Source organism: Bombina bombina, chromosome 5 (assembly GCF_027579735.1).
Source record: "Bombina bombina isolate aBomBom1 chromosome 5, aBomBom1.pri, whole genome shotgun sequence".
Classification (NCBI taxonomy): Eukaryota; Metazoa; Chordata; class Amphibia; order Anura; family Bombinatoridae; genus Bombina; species Bombina bombina.
In genome coordinates this window covers 1,065,139,782-1,065,166,652 of record NC_069503.1, presented here as the reverse complement: position 1 = coordinate 1,065,166,652, position 26,871 = coordinate 1,065,139,782, and the positions used below count along the sequence as shown (strand labels likewise).

Below are 26,871 nucleotides of genomic sequence, written 5' to 3'. Positions count from 1 at the left end.
AGAGAGAGAAAGAGAGAGACACAATCACACACAGAGGGTTAGAAAGAGAAAGAGAGAGAGACACAATCATACACAGAGGGTTAGAGAGAGAGAGAGAGAAACAGAGAGAGACAGAATCATACACAGAGGGTCAGAGAGAGAGAAAGAGAGAGAGACACAATCATACATAGAGAGAGAGAAAGAGAGAGAGACACAATCACACACAGAGGGCTAGAAAGAGAGAGAGAGACACAATCACACACAGAGGGTTAGAAAGAAAGAGAGAGAGACACAATCACACACAGAGGGTTAGAAAGAGAGAGAGACACAATCACACACAGAGGGTTAGAGAGAGAGAGAGAGAGACACAATCACACACAGAGGGTTAGAGAGAGAGAGAAAGAAAGAGAGAGACACAATCACACACAGAGGGTTAGAAAGAGAGAGAGACACAATCACACACAGAGGGTTAGCGAAAGAGAGAGAGACACAATCACACACAGAGGGTTAGAGAGAGAGACACAATCACACACAGAGGGTTAGAGAAAGAGAGAGAGAGACACAATCACACACAGAGGGTTAGATAAAGAGAGAGAGACACAATCACACACAGAGGGTTAGAGAAAGAGAGAGAGACACAATCACACACAGAGGGTTAGAGAGACACATAAGGGATGAGAGAGTCAGAGGGGGAGGAAGAGAGACAGAGAGAGAGAAAGAGACCATGGGGGAGAACGTCACATAAGGAGAGAGATGGATAGATAGAGAGAGCGAGAGAGAGAGACACACACACACACAAGGGGGGAGGGACCACTGCATTTTTAAGTAATAAAACAGCAGAGCTACAGAGAGTTCAGAAAGTGAGACTATAAATTAGTGTGAAGTACAGAGGCAAGCTGCTAAGGTAGTGGGTGGGTGTAAATTTTGAGTAAACAAAATACAAAAACGATCCTTAAACTGCTGTAAAAGCGTAAAACACAAAAAACACCAAACCACATTCATTAAATTAGAATTTTCACTAACGGAATCCCTTTCAGCAAAATCTAAGGTTGCAGAACTTACTTCAATAAAATGTGGCTAAAACACTGCAAGTCTGCATCTCTTCCTGCTCTGTAAGGAAGTGACAGGGGAACATTCCACTGCACTTGGAGCGGAAGTAGAGAACTCTCTTTTTCACTTTAGCAAAGCTGGCAGCTTCACAGGACAGCAACAAAATAAATGAAAGTTGTTTTTTTCCGTTTTTGTTTTGTTTTATATGATTTAACATCTAGCCCCAACCCTAAGTTCCACTTACTAATGCCTTTCACTGGATTGGGTCAGCCCAAATAGGACTGCCTCAAATAAACAGTTATGGGCCATGCAATGATCTTAACCACTTTCATCCAGTAGGTGGCGCAGCATGTTGTGTAATGGTGGGCAGACCTGCTTCTGCCTCTCCATTGCACAACATGTAGCTGTGAAAAAAAATGCTGGGGGGGAAAAAATATTGCAATTTTTTTTAAAGCCAATAAAAATATATATATTTTTGCCCATATGAGAGGTGAGGCCCTGCCTCACCTGCCTCTAGTGACTGCACATCACTGCTTACAGCTATGGTCAGTAACTAGGCTTAGGGGACATTCTAATGCATGATGTCTTTGTATTAGTACTGTCCTTCCTATGGCCTAGAATACAAGAGGAGGGTACATGTACATAGTATAGAATGCTAGTGACGCTTGTGTGCAATCTCTATACTGTTTACAGTTTGTACTCCATTTCAAATCAATGGTTAACCCTTTGAGTGCTAAGATGGATTTTTTTATTTTTTGTTTTTTTACATTTATTTTTTTTAACCTTTTTTTGTTTGTTCAGATCCCCTTTCCAACGGTGGGTCTTGGGGGTCTGTAGCTGCTTAGATGCCTGAGATACAGGCTTCTAAGCAGCATGCCCCCATTTCCCTATACTGTCCATTATATTTTTTCAATAAAGTTGCGAGGTGACATCATGCAAAACGTGATGCCCCGGCGATGCCTGTCACTATACAGGCCCGATCGCCGCAGGGTGGGAGTCAATGGGAGTCCCCAGATTGCCCTCAAGGTGGGTGAGTGCTAGCGACGGTTCTGAGTCGTCGTCAGCACCCGACTGGGAAAATTTGCGACGGCTCAGAGCTGTCGTTAGCACTCAAAGGGTTGTGTGTGCAGTAGTACAGCATGTTGGATATTGCGGATTTGTGATTTCCCTCAGGTCATAGCTTACTTTGAAATTCCTCACTAAACTTCTGTTCAGAGTTTTTTCATTTAGTTCTTTGCTATGCACTTTCAATGTTAAGGTTACATATAATGTTTAAACGAACGGTAAGAGGGCGCTATCACTAGCTAACACCAACAATAAGAAATAAATCTGTTTAAAACATAATTTATGTAAGAACTTACCTGATAAATTAATTTCTTTCATATTAGCAAGAGTCCATGAGCTAGTGACGTATGGGATATACATTCCTACCAGGGGGGGCAAAGTTTCCCAAACCTCAAAATGCCTATAAATACACCCCTCACCACACCCACAAATCAGTTTAACGAATAGCCAAGAAGTGGGGTGATAAGAAAAAAGTGCGAAGCATAAATATAAGGAATTGGAATAATTGTGCTTTATACAAAAAAATCATAACCACCACAAAAAAAAGGGTGGGCCTCATGGACTCTTGCTAATATGAAAGAAATGAATTTATCAGGTAAGTTCTTACATAAATTATGTTTTCTTTCATGTAATTAGCAAGAGTCCATGAGCTAGTGACGTATGGGATAATGACTACCCAAGATGTGGATCTTCCACGCAAGAGTCACTAGAGAGGGAGGGATAAAATAAAGACAGCCAATTCCGCTGAAAAAAATCCATCCACACCCAAATATAAAGTTTAAATCTTATAAAGAAAAAAACTGAAAATATAAGCAGAAGATTCAAACTGAAACAGCTGCCTGAAGTACTTTTCTACCAAAAACAGCTTCAGAAGAAGAAAACACATAAAAATGGTAGAATTTAGTAAAAGTATGCAAAGAAGACCAAGTTGCTGCTTTGCAAATCTGATCAACCGAAGCTTCATTCCTAAACGCCCAGGAAGTAGAAACTGACCTAGTAGAATGAGCTGTAATCCTTTGAGGCGGAGTTTTACCCGACTCGACATAAGCATGATGAATTAAAGATTTCAACCAAGATGCCAAAGAAATGGCAGAGGCCTTCTGACCTTTCCTAGAACTGGAAAAGATAACAAATAGACTAGAAGTCTTTCGGAAATTCTTAGTAGCTTCAACATAATATTTCAAAGCTCTAACTACATCCAAAGAATGCAATGATTTCTCCTTAGAATTCTTAGGATTAGGACATAATGAAGGAACCACAATTTCTCTACTAATGTTGTTAGAATTCACAACCTTAGGTAAAAATTTAAAAGAAGTTCGCAACACCGCCTTATCCTGGTGAAAAATCAGAAAAGGAGACTCACAAGAAAGAGCAAATAATTCAGAAACTCTTCTGGCAGAAGAGATGGCCAAAAGGAACAAAACTTTCCAAGAAAGTAATTTAATGTCCAATGAATGCATAGGTTCAAACGGAGGAGCTTGAAGAGCCCCCAGAACCAAATTCAAACTCCAAGGAGGAGAAATTGACTTAATGACAGGTTTTATACGAACCAAAGCTTGTTCAAAACAATGAATATCAGGAAGATTAGCAATCTTTCTGTGAAAAAGAACAGAAAGAGCAGAGATTTGTCCTTTCAAGGAACTTGCAGACAAACCTTTATCCAAACCATCCTGAAGAAACTGTAAAATTCTCGGAATTCTAAAAGAATGCCAGGAAAAATGATGAGAAAGACACCAAGAAATATAAGTCTTCCAGACTCTATAATATATCTCCCTAGATACGGATTTACGAGCCTGTAACATAGTATTAATCACAGAGTCAGAGAAACCTCTTTGACTAAGAATCAAGCGTTCAATCTCCATACCTTTAAATTTACGGATTTGAGATCCTGATGGAAAAAAGGACCTTGAGACAGAAGGTCTGGTCTTAACGGAAGAGTCCACGGTTGGCAAGAGGCCATCCGGACAAGATCCGCATACCAAAACCTGTGAGGCCATGCTGGAGCTACCAGCAGAACAAACGAGCATTCCTTCAGAATCTTGGAGATTACTCTTGGAAGAAGAACTAGAGGCGGAAAGATATAGGCAGGATGATACTTCCAAGGAAGTGACAATGCATCCACTGCTTCCGCTTGAGTCCCCACATTAGAACAATCTGAAGAAATACCTCCGGGTGAAGAGACCATTCGCCCGGATGTAACGTTTGGCGACTGAGATAATCCGCTTCCCAATTGTCTATACCTGGGATATGAACCGCAGAAACTAGACAGGAGCTGGATTCCGCCCATACCAGAATTCGAGATACTTCTTTCATAGCCAGAGGACTGTGAGTCCCTCCTTGATGATTGATGTATGCCACAGTTGTGACATTGTCTGTCTGACAACAAATGAACGATTCTCTCTTTAGAAGAGGCCATGACTGAAGAGCTCTGAAAATTGCACGGAGTTCCAAAATATTGATCGGTAATCTCACCTCCTGAGATTCCCAAACCCATTGTGCTGTCAGAGACCCCCACACAGCTCCCCAACCTGTAAGACTTGCATCTGTTGAAATTACAGTCCAGGTCGGAAGAACAAAAGAAGCCCCCTGAACTAAACAATGGTGATCTGTCCACCACGACAGAGAGTGTCGTGCAATCGGTTTTAAAGATATTAATTGAGATATCTTTGTGTAATCCCTGCACCACTGGTTCAGCATACAGAGCTGAAGAGGTCGCATGTGAAAACGAGCAAAGGGGATCGCGTCCGATGCAGCAGTCATAAGACCTAGAATTTCCATGCATAAGGCTACCGAAGGGAATGATTGTGACTGAAGGTTTCGACAAGCTGATATCAATTTTAGACGTCTCTTGTCTGTCAAAGACAGAGTCATGGACACTGAATCTATCTGGAAACCTAAAAAGGTTACCCTTGTCTGAGGAATCCATGAACTTTTTGGTAAATTGATCCTCCAACCATGATCTTGAAGAAACAACACAAGTCGATTCGTATGAGATTCTGCTAAATGTGAAGACTGAGCAAGTACCAAGATATCGTCCAAATAAGGAAATACCACAATACCCTGTTCTCTGATTACAGACAGAAGGGCACCGAGAACCTTTGTAAAAATTAGAGCTGTTGCTAGGCCAAACGGTAGAGCCACAAACTGGTAATGCTTGTCTAGGAAAGAGAATCTCAGAAACTGATAGTGATCTGGATGAATCGGAATATGCAGATATGCATCCTGTAAATCTATTGTAGACATATAATGCCCTTGCTGAACAAAAGGCAGGATAGTCCTTACAGTTACCATTTTGAATGTTGGTATCCTTACATAACGATTCAATATTTTTAGATCCAGAACTGGTCTGAAGGAATTCTCCTTCTTTGGTACAATGAAGAGATTTGAATAAAACCCCAGCCCCTGTTCTAGAACTGGAACTGGCATAATTACTCCAGCCAACTCTAGATCTGAAACACATTTCAGAAATGCTTGAGCCTTCGCTGGGTTTACTGGGACACGGGAAAGAAAAAATCTCTTTGCAGGAGGCCTTATCTTGAAGCCAATTCTGTACCCTTCTGAAACAATGTTCTGAATCCAAAGATTGTGAACGGAATTGATCCAAATTTCTTTGAAAAAACGTAATCTGTCCCCTACCAGCTGAGCTGGAATGAGGGCCGCACCTTCATGTGGACTTAGGAGCTGGCTTTGATTTTCTAAAAGGCTTGGATTTATTTCAGACTGGAGATGGTTTCCAAACTGATACCGCTCCTGAGGATGAAGGATCAGGCTTTTGTTCCTTGTTGTGATGAAAGGAACGAAAACGATTATTAGACCTAAATTTACCTTTAGATTTTTTATCCTGTGGTAAAAAAGTTCCTTTCCCTCCAGTAACGGTTGAGATAATAGAATCCAACTGAGAACCAAATAATTTATTACCCTGGAAAGAAAGGGAAAGCAGAGTAGACTTAAAAGACATATCAGCATTCCAAGTTTTAAGCCATAAAGCTCTTCTAGATAAAATAGCTAGAGACATATACCTGACATCAACTCTAATGATATCAAAGATGGCATCACAAATAAAATTATTAGCATGTTGAAGAAGAGTAATAATGCTATGAGAATTATGATCTGTTACTTGTTGCGCTAAAGCTTCTAACCAAAAAATTGAAGCTGCAGCAACATCCGCTAAAGATATAGCAGGTCTAAGAAGATTACCTGAACACAAGTAAGCTTTTCTTAGAAAGGATTCCATTTTCCTATCTAAAGGATCCTTAAAGGAAGTACCATCTGCCGTAGGAATAGTAGTACGCTTAGCAAGAGTAGAGACAGCCCCATCAACCTTAGGGATTTTGTCCCAAAACTCTAATCTGTCAGATGGCACAGGATATAATTGCTTAAAACGTTTAGAAGGAGTAAATTAATTACCCAAATTATTCCATTCCCTGGAAATTACTTCAGAAATAGCACCAGGGACAGGAAAAACGTCTGGAATAACTACAGGAGATTTAAAAACCTTATCTAAACGTTTAGATTTAGTATCAAGAGGACTAGAATCCTCAATTTCTAATGCAATTAGGACTTCTTTAAGTAAAGAACGAATAAATTCCATTTTAAATAAATATGAAGATTTATCAGCATCAACCTCTGAGACAGAATCCTCTGAACCAGAAGAACCATTATCAGAATCAGAATGATGATGTTCATTTAAAAATTCATCTGAAAAATGAGAAGTTTTAAAAGACTTTTTACGTTTACTAGAAGGAGGAATAACAGACATAGCCTTCTTAATGGATTTAGAAACAAAATCTCTTATGTTATCAGGAACACTCTGAGTATTAGATGTTGATGGAACAGCAACAGGTAATGTAACAGTACTAAAGGAAATATTATCTGCATTAACAAGTTTGTCATGACAATCAGTACAAACAACAGCTGGAGGAACAGATACCATAAGTTTACAGCAGATACACTTAGCTTTGGTAGCTCCAGCACCAGGCAGCGATTTACCTGAAGTATCTTCTGACTCAGTGTCAACGTGGGACATCTTGCAATATGTAATAGAAAAAACAACATATAAAGCAAAATTGATCAAATTCCTTAAATGACAGTTTCAGGAATGGGAAAAAATGCCAGTGAACAAGCTTCTAGCAACCAGAAGCAATAAATAATGAGACTTAAATAATGTGGAGACAATAGTGACGCCCATATTTTTTTAAACGCCACATCCGAAACGCCGACACTTTTGGCGCAAAAAAACGTCAAAAATTACGCAACTTCCGGCGACACGTATGACGCCGGAAACAGAAAAAAATTTTGCGCCAAAAAAGTCCGTGCCAAGAATGACGCAATAAAATGAATGAATTTTCAGCCCCCGCGAGCCTAACAGCCCACAGGGAAAAAAGTCAAATTTTAAGGTAAGAAAAAATTAATTTATTCATATGCATTATCCCAAATATGAAACTGACTGTCTGAAATAAGGAACGTTTAACATCCTGAGTCAAGGCAAATAAATGTTTGAATACATATATTTAGAACTTTATAAAAAAAGTGCCCAACCATAGCTTAGAGTGTCACAGAAAATAAGACTTACTTACCCCAGGACACTCATCTACATGTTGTAGAAAGCCAAACCAGTACTGAAACGAAAATCAGTAGAGGTAATGGTATATATAAGAGTATATCGTCGATCTGAAAAGGGAGGTAAGAGATGAATCTCTACGACCGATAACAGAGAACCTATGAAATAGACCCCGTAGAAGGAGATCATTGAATTCAAATAGGCAATACTCTCCTCACATCCCTCTGACATTCACTGCACGCTGAGAGGAAAACCGGGCTCCAACCTGCTGCGGAGCGCATATCAACGTAGAATCTAGCACAAACTTACTTCACCACCTCCATAGGAGGCAAAGTTTGTAAAACTGATTTGTGGGTGTGGTGAGGGGTGTATTTATAGGCATTTTGAGGTTTGGGAAACTTTGCCCCTCCTGGTAGGAATGTATATCCCATACGTCACTAGCTCATGGACTCTTGCTAATTACATGAAAGAAATATATATTATAAACAGTTTCAAAACTTGCAATTAAGAATTGTATCTTATTTATTCATAAATGGATAAAAAAACCTAATCCTTTAACCTTTTAATGCCATTATGCCTTTCTATTCCATCATAATTACACTGGGCTTTAAAGCCGTTATGACGGAATAGAACGTCATAGCCAACGGCTGTCCTGAAGCCTACTGTGCTTCTTAGATTTGATCGCGGTCTTGAGGGCGTTCCTAGGGTTATAGGAACGCCCCCCAGACCCGATCCAATAATTGAAATCTCGCGATCATGTGCACAATCTCGTGATTTCAATTTGTTTACATCGGAACAGTTGTTTACAATAAAATAAAAAATAAAAAAGTGGTATAGCAGATAATATTTATCAAGAGGGGCAACCTTTTTTCTTATTCACAAGGTTACATATAAGACATAAAAGGACAGAACTTTAATGATTCGGATAGAGAATGCAAGTTTAAATATCTTTCCAATTTATTAAAAAAATTAATCAAATTTGCTTTGTTCTCTTGGTGTCCCTCATACCTAGGTAGGCTCAGGAGCTAGCTGGTAATTAGTGGCTGCATATAAAAAACCTCTTGACATTGGTTTAACAGATATGTATACAGCTATTTCCCAGTAATGCATTACTGCACTTAAGCTTCAACAAAAGGATACCAAGATAATGAAACAAATTTGATAATAGAATTAAATTGTAAAAGTAAATTTCTTCTGTTAAGTGTGATCAGTCCACGGGTCATCATTACTTCTGGGATATTACTCCTCCCCAACAGGAAGTGCAAGAGGATTCACCCAGCAGAGCTGCATATAGCTCCTCCCCTCTACATCACTCCCAGTCATTCTCTTGCACCCAACGACTAGATAGGATGTGTGAGAGGACCTTTAATATTATTCTAATTGAATTGTATTTCCAAGTTGCAAGTTTATTTGCTAGTGTGTTAAACATGTCTGATTCAGAGGATGATACCTGTGTCATTTGTTGCAATGCCAAAGTGGAGCCCAATAGAAATTTATGTACTAACTGTATTGATGCTACTTTAAATAAAAGTCAATCTGTACAAATTGAACAAATTTCACCAAACAACGAGGGGAGAGTTATGCCGACTAACTCGCCTCACGTGTCAGTACCTACATCTCCCGCTCAGAGGGAGGTGCGTGATATTGTAGCGCCGAGTACATCTGGGCGGCCATTACAAATCACATTACAGGATATGGCTACTGTTATGACTGAGGTTTTGGCTAAATTACCAGAACTAAGAGGTAAGCGTGATCACTCTGGGGTGAGAACAGAGTGCGCTGATAATATTAGGGCCATGTCAGACACTGCGTCACAGGTGGCAGAACATGAGGACGGAGAACTTCATTCTGTGGGTGACGGTTCTGATCCAAACAGACTGGATTCAGATATTTCAAATTTTAAATTTAAACTGGAAAACCTCCGTGTATTACTAGGGGAGGTGTTAGCGGCTCTGAATGATTGTAACACAGTTGCAATACCAGAGAAAATGTGTAGGTTGGATAAATATTTTGCGGTACCGACGAGTACTGAGGTTTTTCCTATACCTAAGAGACTTACTGAAATTGTTACTAAGGAGTGGGATAGACCCGGTGTGCCGTTCTCACCCCCTCCGATATTTAGAAAAATGTTTCCAATAGACGCCACCACAAGGGACTTATGGCAAACGGTCCCTAAGGTGGAGGGAGCAGTTTCTACCTTAGCTAAGCGTACCACTATCCCGGTGGAGGATAGCTGTGCTTTTTCAGATCCAATGGATAAAAAGTTAGAGGGTTACCTTAAGAAAATGTTTGTTCAACAAGGTTTTATATTGCAACCCCTTGCATGCATTGCGCGATCACGGCTGCAGCGGCATTCTGGATTGAGTCTCTGGAAGAGAACATTGGTTCAGCTACTCTGGACGACATTATGGACAGGCTTAGAGTCCTTAAACTAGCTAATTCATTCATTTCGGAGGCCGTAGTACATCTTACTAAACTTACGGCGAAGAATTCAGGATTCGCCATTCAGGCACGCAGGGCGCTGTGGCTAAAATCCTGGTCAGCTGATGTTACTTCTAAGTCTAAATTGCTTAATATGCCTTTCAAAGGGCAGACCTTATTCGGGCCCGGGTTGAAAGAGATTATCGCTGACATTACAGGAGGTAAAGGCCATGCCCTGCCTCAGGACAAAGCCAAGACTAGACAGTCTAATTTTCGTTCCTTTCGTAATTTCAAAGCTGGAGCAGCATCAACTTCCTCTGCACCAAAACAGGAAGGAGCTGTTGCTCGCTACAGACAAGGCTGGAAACCTAACCAGTCCTGGAACAAGGGCAAGCAGACTAGGAAACCTGCTGCTGCCCCTAAGACAGCATGAATTGAGGGCCCCCGATCCGGGATCGGATCTAGTGGGGGGCAGACTTTCTCTCTTCGCCCAGGCTTGGGCAAGAGATGTTCAGGATCCCTGGGCGCTAGAGATAATATCTCAGGGATACCTTCTGGACTTCAAATACTCTCCTCCAAGAGAGAGATTTCTTCTGTCAAGATTGTCAACAATCCAGACAAAGAAAGAGGCGTTTCTACGCTGCGTACAAGAGCTCTTGTTAATGGGAGTAATCCATCCAGTTCCACGATCGGAACAGGGACAGGGGTTTTACTCAAATCTGTTTGTGGTTCCCAAAAAAGAGGGAACTTTCAGACCAATCCTGGACTTAAAGATCCTAAACAAATTCCTAAGAGTTCCATCGTTCAAGATGGAGACTATTCGGACAATTTTACCTATGATCCAAGAGGGTCAGTACATGACCACTGTAGATTTAAAAGATACTTACCTTCACATACCGATTCACAAAGATCATTATCGGTACCTAAGGTTTGCCTTCCTAGACAGGCATTACCAGTTTGTGGCTCTTCCATTCGGATTGGCTACAGCTCCAAGAATCTTCACAAAGGTTCTGGGTGCTCTTCTGGCGGTACTAAGACCGCGGGGAATCTCGGTAGCTCCATACCTAGACGACATTCTGATACAAGCTTCAAGCTTTCAAACTGCCAAGTCTCATACAGAGTTAGTGCTGGCATTTCTAAGTTCACATGGATGGAAGGTGAACGAAAAGAAAAGTTCACTCGTTCCACTCACAAGAGTTCCCTTCCTGGGGACTCTTATAGATTCTGTAGAAATGAAGATTTACCTGACAGAGGACAGGCTAACAAGACTTCAAAGTGCTTGCCGCACCCTTCATTCCATTCAACACCCGTCAGTGGCTCAATGCATGGAGGGAATCGGCTTAATGGTAGCGGCAATGGACATAGTACCCTTTGCACGCTTACACCTCAGACCACTGCAACTGTGCATGCTAAGTCAGTGGAATGGGGATTACTCAGACTTATCCCCTTCTCTGAATCTGGATCAAGAGACCAGAAATTCTCTTCTATGGTGGCTTTCTCGGCCACATCTGTCCAGGGGGATGCCATTCAGCAGACCAGACTGGACAATTGTAACAACAGACGCCAGCCTTCTAGGTTGGGGTGCCGTCTGGAATTCTCTGAAGGCTCAGGGACAATGGAGTCAGGAGGAGAGTCTCCTGCCAATAAACATTCTGGAATTGAGAGCAGTTCTCAATGCCCTCCTGGCTTGGCCCCAGTTGACAACTCGGGGGTTCATCAGGTTTCAGTCGGACAACATCACGACTGTAGCTTACATCAACCATCAGGGAGGGACAAGAAGCTCCCTAGCTATGATGGAAGTATCAAAGATAATTCTCTGGGCAGAGTCTCACTCTTGCCACCTGTCAGCAATCCACATCCCGGGAGTGGAGAACTGGGAGGCGGATTTCTTAAGTCGTCAGACTTTTCATCCGGGGGAGTGGGAACTTCATCCGGAGGTCTTTGCCCAAATACTTCGACGTTGGGGCAAACCAGAGATAGATCTCATGGCGTCTCGACAGAACGCCAAGCTTCCTCGTTACGGGTCCAGATCCAGGGATCCAGGAGCAGTCCTGATAGATGCTCTGACAGCACCTTGGGACTTCAGGATGGCTTACGTGTTTCCACCCTTCCCGTTGCTTCCGCGATTGATTGCCAGAATCAAACAAGAGAGAGCATCAGTGATTCTAATAGCACCTGCGTGGCCACGCAGGACTTGGTATGCAGACCTGGTGGACATGTCATCCTGTCCACCTTGGTCTCTACCTCTGAAACAGGACCTTCTGATACAGGGTCCCTTCAAACATCAAAATCTAACTTCTCTGAAGCTGACTGCTTGGAAATTGAACGCTTGATTTTATCAAGACGTGGGTTTTCTGAGTCAGTTATTGATACCTTAATACAGGCTAGGAAACCTGTTACCAGAAAGATTTACCATAAGATATGGCGTAAATACCTATATTGGTGTGAATCCAAAGGTTACTCTTGGAGTAAGGTTAGGATTCCTAGGATATTGTCTTTTCTACAAGAAGGTTTAGAAAAGGGTTTATCTGCTAGTTCATTAAAGGGACAGATCTCAGCTCTGTCCATTCTGTTACACAAACGTCTGTCAGAAGTTCCTGACGTCCAGGCTTTTTGTCAGGCTTTGACCAGGATTAAGCCTGTGTTTAAAACTTTGTTCTTAATGTTTTTCAGGGCGTTCCGTTTGAACCCCTTCATTCCATTGATATAAAGTTGTTATCTTGGAAAGTTCTATTTTTAATGGCTATTTCCTCGGCTCGAAGAGTCTCTGAATTATCAGCCTTACATTGTGATTCTCCTTATTTGATTTTTCATTCGGATAAGGTAGTCCTGCGTACTAAACCTGGGTTCTTACCTAAGGTAGTTACTAACAGGAATATCAATCAAGAGATTGTTGTTCCTTCTTTATGCCCAAATCCTTCTTCAAAGAAGGAACGTCTACTGCACAACCTGGATGTAGTCCGTGCTCTAAAATTTTACTTACAGGCAGAGGAGAGGTCAAAAAGCTTCCGCTACCTCTCTTTCTTTTTGGCTTCGTAGCATAATTCGTTTAGCTTATGAGACTGCTGGACAGCAGCCTCCTGAAAGAATTACAGCTCATTCTACTAGAGCTGTGGCTTCCACTTGGGCCTTCAAGAATGAGGCCTCTGTTGAACAGATTTGCAAGGCTGCAACTTGGTCTTCGCTTCATACTTTTTCCAAATTTTACAAATTTGACACTTTTGCTTCATCGGAGGCTATTTTTGGGAGAAAGGTTCTTCAGGCAGTGGTTCCTTCTGTATAAAGAGCCTGCCTATCCCTCCCGTCATCCGTGTACTTTTGCTTTGGTATTGGTATCCCAGAAGTAATGATGACCCGTGGACTGATCACACTTAACAGAAGAAAACATAATTTATGCTTACCTGATAAATTCCTTTCTTCTGTAGTGTGATCAGTCCACGGCCCGCCCTGTTTTTAAGGCAGGTAAATATTTTTTAATTTATACTCCAGTCACCACTTCACCCTTGGCTTTTCCTTTCTCGTTGGTCCTTGGTCGAATGACTGGGAGTGACGTAGAGGGGAGGAGCTATATGCAGCTCTGCTGGGTGAATCCTCTTGCACTTCCTGTTGGGGAGGAGTAATATCCCAGAAGTAATGATGACCCGTGGACTGATCACACTACAGAAGAAAGGAATTTATCAGGTAAGCATAAATTATGTTTTTCATGTTTATCTGAATCATGAATGTTTAATTTTCAGTTTATGGTCCCTTTAACCCCTTCCCACTCCCATCCAGCTGTTTAACCCCTTTGTAAAATTATATGACTTAGAGCATTTTATTTTCACTATAATGACCCTTATATAGTATCACATTAAGCAGACAGGTAAAACATAAGTTATGTAAGAACTTACCTGATAAATTCATTTCTTTCATATTGGCAAGAGTCCATGAGCTAGTGACGTATGGGATATACAATCCTAGAAGGGGCAAAGTTTCCTAAACCTCAAAATGCCTATAAATACACCCCTCACCACACCCACAATTCAGTTTAACGAATAGCCAAGTAGTGGGGTGATAAAGAAAGGAGTAAAAAGCATCAACAAAGAAATTTGGAATAATTGTGAGAAAAATCATAACCACCATAAAAAGGGTGGGCCTCATGGACTCTTGCCAATATGAAAGAAATGAATGTATCAGGTAAGTTCTTACATAAATTATTATATAAAAGTTTTCTTTCATGTAATTGGCAAGAGTCCATGTGGAACTCCACGCAAGAGTCACTAGAGAGGGAGGGATAAAAAATAATTAACAGCCAAATGCTGAAAAAATAATCCACAACCCAAATATAAGTGAAGAAAAGAAAAACTTAAAATAGCAGCAGAAGAATCAAACTGAAACAGCTTCCTAAAGAACTTTTCTACCAAAAACTGCTTAAGAAGAAGCAAATACATAAAAACGGTAGAATTTAGTAAATTTATGCAAAGAGGACCAAGTCGCTGCTTTGCAAATCTGATCAACTGAAGCTTCATTCTTAAAAGCCCACGAAGTGGAGACTGATCTAGTTGAATGAGCTGTAATTCTCTGAGGCGGGGCTTGACCCAACTCCAAATAAGCTTGATGAATCAAAAGTTTTAACCAAGAGGCCAAGGAAATAGAGGCCTTCAGACCTTTCCTAGGACCAGAAAATATAACAAATAGACTAGAAGTCTTTCTGAAATCTTTAGTAGCGTCAACATAATATTTCAAAGCTCTTACCACATCCAAAGAATGTAAAGATCTTTCCAAAGGATTCTTAGGATTAGGGCACAAGGAAGGGACAACAATTTCTTTACTAATGTTGTTAGAATTCACAACCTTAGGTAAAAATTTTAATTAAGTCCGCAAAACCGCCTTATCCTGATGAAAAATCAGAAAAGGAGATTAACAAGAAAGAGCAGATAGCTCAGACACTCTTCTAGCAGAAAAGATGGCCAAAAGGAACAACACTTTCCAAGAAAATAGTTTAATGTCCAAAGAATGCATAGGCTCAAACGGAGGAGCCTGTAACGTCTTCAAAACCAAATTAAGACTCCAAGGAGGAGAAATTGATTTAATGACGGGCTTAATACGAACTAAAGCCTGTACAAAACAGTGAATATCAGGAAGTTTAGCAATCTTTCTGTGAAATAAAACTGAAAGAGCAGAGATTTGTCCCTTCAAGGAACTTGCAGACAAACTCCTGTCCAAACCATCCTGGAGAAACTGTAAAATTCTAGGAATTCTAAAAGAATGCCAAGAGAATTTATGAGAAGAACACCATGAAATGTAAATCTTCCAAACTCGATAATAAATCTTCCTAGAGACAGATTTACGAGCTTGTAACATAGTATTAATTACTGAGTCAGAGAAACCTCTATGACTTAATACTAAGCGTTCAATTTCCATACCTTCAAATTTTATAATTTGAGATCCTGATGGAAAAACGGACCTTGAGACAGTAGTTCCGGCCTTAACGGAAGTGGCCAAGGTTGGCAACTGGACATCCGAACAAGATCCGCATACCAAAACCTGTGGGGCCAAGCTGGAGCCACCAGCAACACAAACGATTGTTCCATGATGATCTTGGAGATCACTCTCAAAAGAAGAACTAGAGGCGGGAAGATATAAGCAGGTTGATAACACCAAGCAAGTGTCAGCGCATCCACTGCTTCCACCTGAGAATCCCTGGACCTGGACAGGTATCTGGGAAGTTTCTTGTTTAGATGAGAGGCCATCAGATCTATTTCTGGAAGACCCCACATATGAACAATCTGAGAAAACACATCCGGATGGAGAGACCACTCCCCTGGATGTAAAGTCTGACAGCTGAGATAATCCGCCTCCCAATTGTCTACACCTGGGATATGAACCACAGAAATTAGACAAGAGCTGGATTCCACCCAAACAAGTATCCGAAATACTTCTTTCATAGCTAGGGGACTGTGAGTCCCACTCTGATGATTGACATATGCCACTGTTGTGATATTGTTTGTCTGAAAACAAATAAACGGTTCTCTCTTCAACAGAGGCCAAAACTGAAGAGCTCTGAGAATGGCACAGAGTTCTAAAATATTGATTGGTAATCTCGCCTCTTGAGATTTCCAAACTCCTTGTGCTGTCAGAGATCCCCAAACCGCTCCCCAACTTGAAAGACTCACATCTGTTGTGATCACAGTTCAGGTTGGCCAAACAAAAGAGACCCCTTTTACTAAACGCTGGTGATTTAACCACCACGTTATAGTGTGTTGAACATTGGGATTTAAGGATATTAATTGAGATATCTTTGTATAATCCCGGCACCATTGATTCAGCATGCAAAGCTGAAGAGGTCTCATGTGAAAACGAGCAAAAGGAATCGCGTCCGATGCTGCAGTCATGAGGCCTAAAACTTCCATGCACATAGCCACTGAAGGGAATGACTGAGACTGAAGGTGCCTACATGCTGCAACCAATTTCAAACGTCTCTTGTCTGTTAGATTCAATGTCCATGACTCTGTCTCTATCTGGAAACCTAAAAAGGGGACCCTTGTCTGAGGAATCAAAAAACTTTTTGGTAAATTGATCCTCCAACCATGTTTTCGAAGAAACAACACAAGTTGATTCGTGTGAGATTCTGCAGAACATAAAGACTGAGCTAGTACCAAGATATTGTCCAAATAAGGAAACACTGCAATACCCTGTTCTCTGATTACAGAGCGTAGGGCACCAAGAACCTTTGAAAAGATTCTTGGAGCTGTTGCTAGGCCAAAAGGAAGAGCAACAAATTGGTAATGCTTGTCTAGAAAAGAGAATCTCAGGAACTGATAATGTTCTGGATGAATCGGAATATGAAGGTAAGCATCCTGCAAGTCTATTGTAGACATATAATGTCCTTGCTGAACAAAAGGCAGAATAATCCTTATAGTTACCATCTTGAAAGTTGGTACTCTTACATAAAGATTTAAAATTTTCAGATCCAGAACTGGTCTGAATGAATTTTCTTTCTTTGGGACAATGAATAGATTTGCATAAAACCCCAGGCCTTGTTCCTGAAAAGGAACCGGCATGATTACCCTTGAAACCTCCAGATCTGAAACACACTTCAGGAAAGCCTGAACTTTTACTGGATTCACTGGGATGCATGAGAGAAAAAAAAATCTCCTCACAGGAGGTCTTACTCTGAATCCAATTCCTTACCCCTGAGAGACAATGCTCTGAATCCATTGATTTTGGACAGAATTTTTGAAGAACCTTAATCTGCACCCTACCAGCTGTGCTGGAATGAGGGCCGAACCTTCATGCGGACTTAGGGGCTGACTTTGGTGTCTTGAAAGGCTTGGATTTATTCCAATTTGAGGAAGGCTTCCAATTGGAAACAGATTCCTTGGGGGAAGGATTAGGTTTTTGTACCTTATTTTGTCGAAAGGAACGAAAACGATTAGAAGCCTTAGATTTACCCTTAGGTTTTTTTATCCTGAGGCAAAAAAACTCCTTTCCCCCCAGTAACAGTTGAAATAATAGAATCCAACTGAGAACCAAATAAATTATTACCTTGGAAAGAAAGAGATAGTAATCTAGACTTAGATGTCATATCAGTATTCCAAGATTTAAGCCACAAAGCTCTTCTAGCTAAAATAGCTATAGACATGGATCTAACATCAATTTTGAGAATATCAAAAATGGCATCACAAATAAAATGATTAGCATGTTGCAGTAAGCGAACAATGCTAGATATGTCAGAATCCAATTCTTCTTGCGTTAAATTCTCCAACCAAGGGGGGCGGAGCAAGCCTGGGAACTGAGCGGTTGTATGTCAGCATAGCTCCGGCTATATACTATTAATAATTATTTACCTAACTGCTCAGCCCAGCTTTTTGTGCTACAATAAGGGGTCTGCAGGCTTGTGGAACGAAATCAAAAAGCCCTGGGACTTAAAATTTCCAGCAAGCCTAGAATTTAAGCATATTCTGTGACGATTACTACTGGGACCTCAGAGAAGCGGCCATTTTCCAGCTAGCGGGAGAGGAACTACCAACCTCAAATAATTTCCCTATTTAAAGTGCCAGAGGATAGACAGCTCAGAGAATGGAGATGGCTGGTGCTGATATTTACAGACTGATGTCAGACTTTGAGCGAAATATACTTGGGAGATTTGACAGCCTTGAAGTACAGCTACGCTGCATGCGTATGTGGTCGGCCATGTTTGACTCCTTGATTTGCATGGGGACTAGCGGGCAGAGCAAAGGAGACCAAATGCACACGCAGCGTGAGCCTGTCTATCCACAGAGGAACGGATGTGAAGAGCCGGCATCCCTGACCCCTATCGCCTTTTCAGAAGATGCGGCTAGCATCCAGCAGGCAGCTAGTGGAGCAATTAAAAGGTCAGCCACAGACATAAAGTCCACTGAGGGTCTTGATATACGGATGACGCTCTCTTCAACTCAAATAGGGTACGTACGATACCTATGTAGTACCCGGGTCTCCTACAAGCGTCCTGAAATCACTCCACCCCTAAGACTTGATGCGGCCACTGTGAAATCAAAGGCTGAAGGCCTAGAGGAAGATCGCTTCTTTCACCTGCAGGTCCGGGAGTCTCGCCTTGGATGTGTTAACTTTTCTTCCATGCAAACAGGATAGGCAGACTATACAACCTGAACTTTTTAACACCTAACTCGTTCTACTGAGACGATTAGGAATTATATTGATATGCCTTTTTTCCCCTCTTCTTTACTGTGGGTAAATATACCACCGTATGCATGAAGACCTGTTGTCAGATACTCAGTTGAGGACTAGCTACCTATCAGTGTATTTAACTGTTTTTTCTATAGTTTAAGTTCTTGTTGGCTGTTTATTACGTGTTCAATGGTGAAAAATATCCATTATATGCAACAAGTTTCCCCAACATCTATATAGCCTGAATGCTGCTTAGTAAGGCCCCATATATGAATGAACTTGCAAATTGTTTGTACTAGAAGTTATACTGTTGGCTCCGGTAGGGGTGGTGATCCTGCTTTCATGATAATGTATGTCCTGAAACCATGCAGACCCCACACTTCTTACATTCCTATACAAGCTTTGCCATTTAGCTGAATATCCTAAACTATAAGCCTGTCAGAAATGTCTGTGTACCAGTACCTGCATTTGTATTATCATTTTGGATTGATCATTACCCACACTGCAGAGCCCTATTTCAAGTGATAAGACTGTATTGTCATTTAGTTGTTTTTTATGTAGAATTGTGCTCAGGATATACACATTTCTATAGTTAACAATATGCAGCGCTTATATAATAACATTCATCTTGTGAGCCCTTGGGAAATGGATGTATATGGATTCTCCTTATTAATTTTTCATCATCCCTAGGATGGTTTCATTCTAAGGTTTTGTAAAGAAGCAATGAATGGGCACACTATCTTTGGCTTATCCTCTGCCTCCCACCACTCTTGTGCGGTAAGGGATGAATACCTTCTCCTCCGCATCTATTTTTGGCAGAGTTAAGTAGCCTCTGCCTAGCCCGAAGAGCCATGACTAAGTGTTCTCCAGTATTTGTGTATAAATTCAGGAAATTTAGCTTAGTTTATGATTTCCTGGCTCCCTGAAGATTTTCTTAAAATAATAGTTTACTACTGTTATGTTTCTACAACTGTTCAGTGTTAATATCTACTTTTGCTTATGATTGCAACTGAGGACATCACTTTTATCAGCTCACTATGTCTGAATTCGACTGAAGTTAGTAGAGTAATTTTGGTGTCCTCCTTGTGCTTTTATATTAGGTCAACGAATGTCTAATCCACAGTTTGCCTTTATCTCATATACACTGAAATTATACTTAGTACTATTAATTCTATTAACATGTCCTCAATGGTTTTATACAATTTTTGGTCCCATGATTGGACCTGTTTGTTTGGGGACGATATGAATCTATGAAACAAAAAATGAGGTGCCTGGATTGACTTGTCATGTCACACTGTTGTATGTTGTTATTTGTAACCTGGTTGATGAGACTATTTTTTATATGCTATTTTAACCTCAATAAAAAAAAAATAAAAAAAAAAATTCTCCAACCAAAAAGTTGAAGCAGCTGCCACATCAGCCAAAGTAATTGCAGGCCTAAGAAGATGACCTGAATATAAATAGGCTTTCCTTAGATAAGATTCAAGCTTCCTATCTAAAGGATATTTAAAGGAAGTACTATCTTCCATAGGAATAGTGGTTCGTTTAGCAAGAGTAGAAATAGCCCCATCAACTTTGGGGATTTTTTTCCCAAAACTCTATTGCAACCGCTGGTAAAGGATACAATTTTTTAAACCTTGCAGAAGGATTAAAAGGAGTACCTGGCTTATTCCATTCCTTAGAAATCATGTCAGAAATAGCATCAGGAATAGGAAAAACCTCTGGAGTAACCACAGTAGGTTTAAAAACAGCATTTAAACGTTTACTAGTTTTATTATTAAGAGGACTAGCTTCCTCAATATCCAAAGTAATTAACACTTCTTTCAACAAAGAACGCATATACTCTATTTTAAATAAATAAGTAGATTTGTCAGTGTTAATGTCTGAAGAAGGATCTTCTGAATCAGATAGATCCTCATCAGAAGTGAATAATTCATTATGTTGTCGGTCATTTGAAATTTCATCAACTTTATGAGAAGTTTTAAAAGACCTCTTACGCTTATTAGAAGGTGTAAATGCAGACAAAGCCTTCTGAATAGAATCATTAACAAATTCTTTAAAATTCACAGGTATATCATGTACATTAGAAGTTGAAGGAACTGCAACCGGTAATGTACTATTACAGATGGACACTATCTGCATGTAAAAGTTTATCATGACAACTACTACAAATGACATTAGGAGATATAAACCCCACAATTTTACAACAAATGCACTTAGGTTTGGTAGAACCGATGTCAGGCAGCAAAGTTCCAGCAGATACTTCTGAGGCAGGATCAGATTGAGACATCTTGCAGAATGTAAAAGAAAAAACAACATATAAAGCAAAATTATCAATTTCCTTATATGACAGTTTCAAGAATGGGAAAAAATGCAAATAGCATAGCCCTCTGACTTAGAAAAAGGCAAGAGGCAGAAGCAATGGGGCAATAAATAATGAAAAAAAATTGGCGCCAAGTATGACGCACAACGTAACTAGAATTTTTTTGGGCGCCAACCATGTCCGGAAGTGACACACTTGCGTCACTAATGACGCAACCCTGTGTGAACCCCTGCGTCAACTACGATGCCGGAAATGACGAACTTGCGTCAATGGACGTGCCTTTTCGCGTCAAAAAATTAATGCGCCAAGAATGATACAATAAAGTGTGGCATTTAGCGCACCCGCGAGCCTAAGACAGCCCGCAAATTAAAACAACACTACTACACCCCAGGTAAGAAAAATATTTCTCAATATTAACTTTCCCAAATTTAAAACTGACAATCTGCAAAAGGAAATACATGAACCTGACTCATGGCAAATATAAGTACAATACATATATTTAGAACTTTATATAAATGCATAAAGTGCCAAACCATAGCTGAGGTGTCTTAAGAAATAAAAACATACTTACCAAAAAGACACCCATCCACATGTAGCAGATAGCCAAACCAGTACTGAAACAGTTACCAGTAGAGGTAATGGTATATGAGAGTATATCGTCGATCTGAAAAGGGAGGTAGGAGATGAATCTCTACGACCAATAACAGAGAACCTATGAAATAGACCCCCGTTAGGGAAATCACTGCATTCAATAGGTAATACTCTCCACGTCCCTCTGACATTCGCTGTACTCAGAGGATTCGGGCTTCAAAATGCTGAGAAACGCATTTCAACGTAGAAATCTTAGCACAAACTTACTTCACCACCTCCATAGGAGGCAAAGTTTGTAAAACTGAATTGTGGGTGTGGTGAGAGGTGTATTTATAGGCATTTTGAGGTTTGGGAAACTTTGCCCCTGCTGGTAGGATTGTATATCCCATACATCACTAGCTCATGGACTCTTGCCAATTACATGAAAGAAATTACCTTTAAAGTCTGTAATGTCACAGATACTCAGACATACAGATATAACCGTTACAAGCACACTCAATATGTTATAGCAATGAAATACTTGCAGGGGGAGTGCATTTCCATGGAAAGGGGGTTGAATGGAGTCTCAATACATATTATAATGATACACTATATGGTTACCTGATCATCACATCTATTTGAGCTTGTTGGATGGGCATTAATATGGAGTTAAGTTGCCCCACCTTTGCACATATAACAGCTGTGACTCTTCTGGAAAGGTACGTCTGTGGAAACTTATGCCAATTTATCCAAAAGAGCATTTGTCAAGTCAGGCACTCATGTTGGACAAAAAGGGCTGGCTTGCAATTGGCATTCCAAATCATCCCAAAGGGGTTCAAAGTGGTTGAGGTCAGGGTTCTGAACAGGCAACTCGCGTTCCTGGTCACCAAACTCATTAAACCATGTCCTAGTGGATATAGCTTTGTCATGCTGGAACACTTGCCACAATGTTGGAAGCATTTAATTATCTAAAATATCTTTGTATCCTGTAGCATTAAACCAGGGGTTTCCAAACCTGTCCTCAGGCCTCCCTCACAGGTCAGATTTTTTAGGATTACCTTGGGTGAGAGCAGGTTGCTATCCATGTTTACTAATCAGCTGATTATTTCACCTGTGCTCTATTTCAGATATCCTGAAAATCTGGCCTGTTAGGGAGGCCTAATAAAAACCACTGCATTAAATAATTATGAAACTCAACATTTCTATTTTATAATTCAGAGTGCATACAATTTGAACAACTTGATAGGCTTTTAAAAAACATTTAATAAAAAAAAATGCACCTCATTCCCTTCCAAGAACTATTCATCTTAAATTATTGTCTGTTTAATTCTAGCTTTCAGACACAGTAAACATTTTTGTACAGTATAACAAATATGCCCACTGTTCTATGTTGCTTACACTCTTACAAATTCATTGCTGGGGCTCAGGAAACAGGAGGGGGGAACGTTATACTGGCTACCTGTGCAGTACATCACTGTTGGGAACTGGGAAAAGGAGCTCAGCCTTTGGATTGCATTGGGTTCCAGTGCAATTTTTCACTGCTGGGGATCAAGAAGAGAGCAGAACGCAGGGGACAACGTTTCAGCTCTCCTCTCATGCTAGGCATTGTAGTAACCAGATGCAGACTAGAGATTATTCTGAGGGTTGCAGGTACAATCTCTGGCAGCAAGGCACTGTGGGCTCACAGCTTCGGATGGCAAGACTAATTTTAAGGTGCCATGATTTTTTTTATTTATGTGCTATCCCAGGGTTCAACAAAACCAAACAAAAATAAACAAAAAATCAGTTTAAAAATTAATTTTCTTTCACTCTAATTATTAAACTGGAACAGCCATACAACTCCTTTTGTTTCACATTGCTTTGTAAATCAACCACCCACAGATGCACTTTTCCAGTTACATATAAATGGCATAGACAGCATTTTCACATTACATTATTTTAAGCAGAGGGACATGCATCAAAAAAAAAAAACCTAAACCATTAATGGCAAAATTTGTTTGTTAAAATTATGGTAAATCTTAGCGTTTCCCAGCACTGTGCCGGATGGCTAGCACAGCTATTGGCTAAGAGGTGGAAACGTCACGTCATTGGGGGAGAATTTTAATTTTTTTTCTGTGGGCGGCTGTAGGCACTTAGTATTGCAATATAGCTACTTTGGGAATACTTGGGGGGGTTTAACTCGACTTAAGCTCACTTATTTCTGGCAATGGTAAATCCTAGTGTTTTGAAACGCTAGGATTTACCATTATTTCAAATGGATATGAAACCCAAATTATATATTTTTTTGTGTGTTTCAGACAGAACATACATTTTTTTTGTGGTATTTGTTGAAGAGATGCCTAAGAAGGTGTCCAGCACTGCATGTCAGGAAATAGTGCTAACACCTAGTGGGTCTTGTAAATGGATAACATTCTTGCCTTATAGTGCTCTAGACAAGTGCATGTTACTGAGCGTATGCCCCCACTTTTCAACAAAAGATACAGAGAGAGAGAATATTTGATAACAAAATTATAAAGTTGTTTAAAACTGATTGGCTTTTCTGAATCATAAAAAAAACAAAAAACTTAAGTTTCATATCCCTTTGATTAAAATACAAGTTAACTTTATATATATATCCAAATGATACAATATGAGTATAATTAATCTTCTCCTTGGTTGTTATGCAACAGATGCTCCCTGGTGTGGTGTAAAGAACACACATGCCGGATCAAAATATGTTAGAACAACTTTCCCAACAAAAAAGAAGTGGGAGATAGGTCACTGTTTGAAAGACAGAAATGAACCCTGCCACATTATGTAAGTATCTTCTGTTCATTAAGTAAAAAAATAAAATTAGAATAAATACTATTTAAAGTTATCTTTATCGAAACAAGTTCGCTAGTAGCAAAAACCTATTTTGTATTAGCTTTTTTTATGTGAACACTACTTTGAATAAAGAAAAATACTTGTCAAATTCAAAGTCCAGCATCACTGTACCCCTGCAACACTTTCATATAGAAAGAATTCTTTACAGGTATAAAAAAATAAAATGGATTTAAATAAAAATTTAAGTAGTTGTCGAAGCTAATTGTCTTCTGCAAATTGTATTTACGTTTTATGTTGCAGACAAGTGTTGGAGATTATGGCCGCAGCAAGAGACGAGGACCCACAGGATTTATCAAGGACACTCTATCAGAACACAATGAAAGTGTTTTTTCCAGAAGCATAGGATCAAAATATTGCACTTAAGAATAATAAAGGAATTACTGATTAAATGGTCTTTTTTATTATTAATGTAAGAAACTGTGTGTGTGTATATATATATATATATATATATATTATTATTATCGGTTATTTGTAGAGTGCCAGATTCCGCAGTGCTATAAACATAGGCGGTATACAAGGTAACATTTATAGGGATAAATGGGTAAAGAGCCCTGCCGAGAGTCACACTGTTGTAGTCGGCCGTTATGAAGGTGATCTACAAACAGTTGGACTCTTATGCTTACATGCTAAGGGGGTTCATGGCGGATAGTAATGGAGTAGAAGAACTGGTATAAAGAAAGGTTAGTGTAGGTTGTATGCATCCCTGAACAGTTGAGTCTTTAGGGAGCACTTGAAGCTTTCAAAACTAGGGGAGAGTCTTGTGGAACAAGGCAGAGAGTTCCACAAGATGGGAACCAGTCTGGAAAAAACTAAATTTATGCTTACCTGATAAATTTATTTATTTCCTGATATGGTGAGTCTACAGCTTGAGTAATTACTGTTGGGAATATCACTCCTGGCCAGCAGGAGGCGGCAAAGAGCACCACAGTTAAACTGCTAAGTATTACTCCCTTACCCACAACCCCCAGTCATTCGACTAAAGGGAAATGGAGAAAAAGGAGTAACACAAGATGTAGAGATGCCTAAAGTTATAGTCAAAAGAACAACTGTCTTAAAATAAAGGGTGGAGCCGTGGACTCACCATTTCCGGAAATATTAATACATTTATCAGTTAAGCATAAATTTTGTTTTTCTTTTCCTAAGATATGGTGAGTCCACAGCTTGAGTAATTACTGTTGTGAACCAATACCCAAGCTAGAGGACACGGATAAATAGAGAGGGACAAGACCAGAACCTTTCTCCCAAAAGAAGCCTCAGCTCAGGCAAAAATAAATTTTGGATAAAGTATGTAGAGAAGACCAAGTTGCAGCCTTGCAAATTTGTTCCACAGACGCTTAATTTTTGAAAGCCCAAGAAGAGGAAACAATGCACTGCAGAGCTGAGAGTTCAAAGACTCTTCGAGCAGAGGAGATAGCAACAAGAAAAAAAATCTTCCAAGATAACAACTTAATGTCTATGGAATGCAACGGCTCAAACGGAGCCAGATGTAAAACTTTAAGAACAAGGTTAAGGCTCCAAGGAGGAACAATAGACTTAAAGACAAACTTGATTTTGACCAAGGCCTGACAAAAAGAAGCACATCTGGCACATCCGCCAAACACTTTATGTAGTAAAACTGATAAAGCATAAATCTGACCCTTCAGGGGACTGACTGACAATCCCTTCTCCAGGCCTTCCTGAAGAAAAAAAGATAAAATTCTAATTCTACTCCAAAAGTAGCCCTTGGATTTACACCAATAAAGATATTTACGCCATATCTTATGGTAAATCTTAGTAACAGGCTTGTGAGCCTGAATCATGGTCTCAATGACCGATTTAGAAAAACCACGCTTAGAATTAAGCATTCAATCTCCATGCAGTCAGCTTCAGAGAAACAAGATTTGGATAAAGGAAGGGACCCTGAATCAGGAGGTCCTTTCTCAGAGGTAGTCTCCAAGGTGGGATAGATGACATCTCCACTAGGTCTACAAACCAGATCCTGCGAAGCCATGCAGGGGCTATTAGAATCACTGATGCCCTCTCCTGTTTGATACGAGCAATGACTCATGGAAGGAGAGCAAACGGAGGAAGCAGATATGCCAAGCTGAAAACCCAAGGAACTGCCAGAGCATCTATCAGAACGGCCTGCAGATCTCTTGACCTTGAACCGTACCTTGGAAGTTTGCCGTTCTGACGGGACGCCATCAGATTTAACTCTGGCACCCCCATTTGAGGACTAAGCTGGAAAACACCTCCTGATGGAGTTCCCACTCCCCGGGATAAAAAGTCTGTCTGTTCAGAAAATCCGCTTCCCAGTTGTCTACTCCTGGAATGTGGATGGCAGACAGCAATTGTGGGTCTCTGCCCACTGACGAATCAGAGTAACCTCCTTCATGTCTAAGGATGAAGG

At 40.2% G+C, this 26,871-nt stretch overlaps 1 protein-coding gene across 2 annotated transcripts in view; it reads left to right on the top strand.

The window, feature by feature from the left end:
• TATDN1 (TatD DNase domain containing 1) overlaps positions 1 to 24,871 on the top strand; it is a 106,314-nt gene extending 81,443 nt beyond the window's left edge. For both annotated transcript variants that reach the window (XM_053715341.1, XM_053715342.1), the window contains 2 exons: positions 24,287 to 24,413; positions 24,723 to 24,871. In XM_053715341.1, coding sequence (XP_053571316.1) covers positions 24,287 to 24,413; positions 24,723 to 24,825 — 230 coding nt within the window. In that variant the 3' untranslated portion in view covers positions 24,826 to 24,871. The remainder of the gene's footprint in view (positions 1 to 24,286; positions 24,414 to 24,722) is intronic.
• The last annotated feature ends 2,000 nt before the right edge of the window (positions 24,872 to 26,871 follow it).